We start from the raw sequence: 2,830 nt of genomic DNA, 5'->3' as shown, positions 1-2,830 counted from the left end.
TTTTTTTTTTGTGTTTTTTTTGTATATGTGATAAGATGGCAACTGTACTTTCCACAAATACATTATGCACTATCTACAGATGATTTTTGTCAATAAAATTACAAATACGACAATTTGTCGACTCTCACACTATACTATATAAACGAGTATAGCCTAATTAAATTAATGCAATCCACATGACAATTTTCTTTGCATTTTTCCCACGTTCGCACAGATATCTAACATTATAATGTTCCACCTTTCAGTTTCTTGATGGTGTTTTTCAATGCCTGTCTCTTATTGCAGAACCACACTCTTACTACTTCTCGGTCATAGTTCAGTTTTTCAGCCAGCTCTGTCATTTCGGCTCCTAAAAAATGAATTAATATCATTTAAATCTTAAAAATATATCAGATTTAAATGTCAAAGTTTGATGTAATTCTCGTACCCGAAGGATGAGTATTTTTATCAAAAAACTGATTAAGCGATTCTAATGCCGAAGGTGTGAAGGATGTCCGCCTTTTCCTTTTCTTTGTCGTCTCGCTTCCAATAAATTCGGTAAGGGTGTGCGCTCCATTTTTGTACCTTTCTTCCGCTTCCTTCATCCAGCGTTCTAGGACGGGCTTAATTTTTTGAGCACTCTTTGGCGTTATGTCTAATTTTTCAAACCTAATCAATGCAATTGGGATTAATTTTTATTATTTAAAAAACTTAATTATACATTAGGTAAGATATTTTTGCAATATTAATGACTATACGGTCACCTGCAAATGGCACTCTGACTATATGATGGACCTTCGGTAGCACTTAGTGCTTGTCCTACTTGGGTCTGGGTTAAACCTAAAGACAGTCGACGTATTTTAAATGCTTTGGCAAATTCTTTGATTTCTTCGAGATTTATTCCGTCAACGACATTGGCTTCTGTATTACTTATAGTATCTAGTGAAAAAAGATAAATAATTATTTAACAAAGAATTGGCAATAAGCTTCCTTCATACTGTAACTAGTAAATTAATTAATGAGTTAAAGAAACAGCTTTCAATTTAATTTTATTTTTCATCACTACAACAACAACAACAACCTACAGTAATTTATAAATTAATTAAATATTAAATTTCATATTTTATCAAACACTATCGACAAAAGAAACAAACGCACTTGACTGATGAGAAGGTGAAGTGCCATTTCCGTCCAGAGATGAAGTTACCGATATTCCTTGCTGCTGTACTGCCTGAGTTAGTGGTGATACTGCTCCCTGACCTTGTTGAATCCTTTGTGCAACAGTCTAAAAAGCAATTAATTTAATACTTATATATATATATATATATTTATATTTTACATAAAGTTGCAGGATAATGGCAAACACATAAGACATTATCTTAAAAATAAATTTACTATCAAAATCCTTTTAAGCTTCATTGTAGGTTTCAACATGAATTATTTTAATAAATCATTTGACATCTATGATGAAACATTGCAGGATAATTTACTTAGCAATTTTGTTGTGGCTTACATATTTTTAGGCTATATCGTTTAATAAGATGTAGATTCATAAACTGATGACCAAAAAAAATTAAATGATTAATGTAGCAAGTTTTCTTTATATCTTATGCAAGAGAATAGAATTTAATTGTGAAATAAAAGCAATTATTAACATGTGAAGCAAATTCACAGGCACAGACACAAGATGTTAGCATCAAGTGAGGTAATGATTTAAATTCTTGGAGCTTAAGATTCTTACAATATCAGTTCGTAACATATATTTTTAAACAAATAGAGAAGCCTTATTAAAATGCATCATAAATAAAACTGGGGGAGAGATAGTATATGGCTGGTTCTCTGGAGAGAACTAGAAGAAAAGCAGGTAGTGTGGTCAGTCCCATGCCAATGCCAACTTTATCTTCCAAAAATCATCTTCCATGTACTTCTTGGAGGAGAAACTGAATGGAGTACAGACTCACACAAACCACAACAGGTGAAAACCAGAGATTGTCTGCTTGGCAGTCCAATACTGTACTGTCAACATTAAATGGGTAATGAATAAATTCCCATTTGCTTAAATAATGAACTGATTGGTTAATACTAACAACACTTAATATGGATAGATTATGAAGCAGACAAAGAACAAAAAAGCCATGTGTGTTTAATAGTTGTTTGTGTTTAACTGTAGCATTGTTAAAACCAGGAATTCTGGATTAACAATTAGAACTGGCCAGTTCCCACAAGACACATTGTCTACAGCAGTGAATGCCAACTTTTCTGACCTCATGGACCACTAAACTCATAGGGCCGATTGCAGAGACAGAGTTTACATTAAACGACGTTTATCAACAAACGGCCTATAGCCGTTGGCTGGCTGAACTGCAGTTAAAAATGCATTGCAAAGACGACGATTGTCTATTTCTGACCGTTCTCTAAACGAACTTCGGCAAAACATTGGCTCTTACTTACTTCGCTATTAATCCCCTGTTTTAGGAGTTGTTCGGCCAATCGGGTTATTTCTTTGTGACATCAGAAATGGTCGTCAGCTATATTCGGAAAGCTTCCAGAAATAAAATCTTAAGGCCGTCAAAATCATTGTTCGGCAATTAATGGCAATCCTTTTCCATTTCGATATTTAATTTCATCGCCAATACGATTTAAAATATGAACAAATCCATATTTAGAAAATTTATACCAAATTCGAAATTCGTCTTCGGAATAGATTTTTAAGGAATTATTTCGACATCTTATTACTGTCGAAATGAATAATTTTAAATATTTTATTATTAATATTACATTTTTTTAATATCTATAAACAGATTTCTGTAATTATTAAAATTGTCTCGTGTGTTTAACAGTACAATGACTC

General features: G+C 32.6%; 1 protein-coding gene across 2 annotated transcripts in view; it reads right to left on the bottom strand.

The window, feature by feature from the left end:
• Nucleotides 1-2,830, bottom strand: part of LOC111636292 (POU domain, class 6, transcription factor 2-like) — a 50,707-nt gene continuing 47,877 nt past the window's right edge. For both annotated transcript variants that reach the window (XM_023381506.1, XM_023381507.1), the window contains 4 exons: nt 1,138-1,264; nt 744-918; nt 428-648; nt 1-349 (listed from right to left, as the gene is read on the bottom strand). In XM_023381506.1, the coding sequence (XP_023237274.1) occupies nt 225-349; nt 428-648; nt 744-918; nt 1,138-1,264 (648 nt within the window). In that variant the 3' untranslated portion in view covers nt 1-224. The remainder of the gene's footprint in view (nt 350-427; nt 649-743; nt 919-1,137; nt 1,265-2,830) is intronic.

The sequence above is a fragment of the Centruroides sculpturatus genome, unplaced genomic scaffold (assembly GCF_000671375.1).
Source record: "Centruroides sculpturatus isolate CEXI.00-Female unplaced genomic scaffold, Cexi_2.0 scaffold984, whole genome shotgun sequence".
NCBI classification, from domain to species: Eukaryota; Metazoa; Arthropoda; class Arachnida; order Scorpiones; family Buthidae; genus Centruroides; species Centruroides sculpturatus.
Note: the sequence above shows the minus strand (reverse complement) of the source record. Positions and strands in the feature narration are given on the sequence as shown.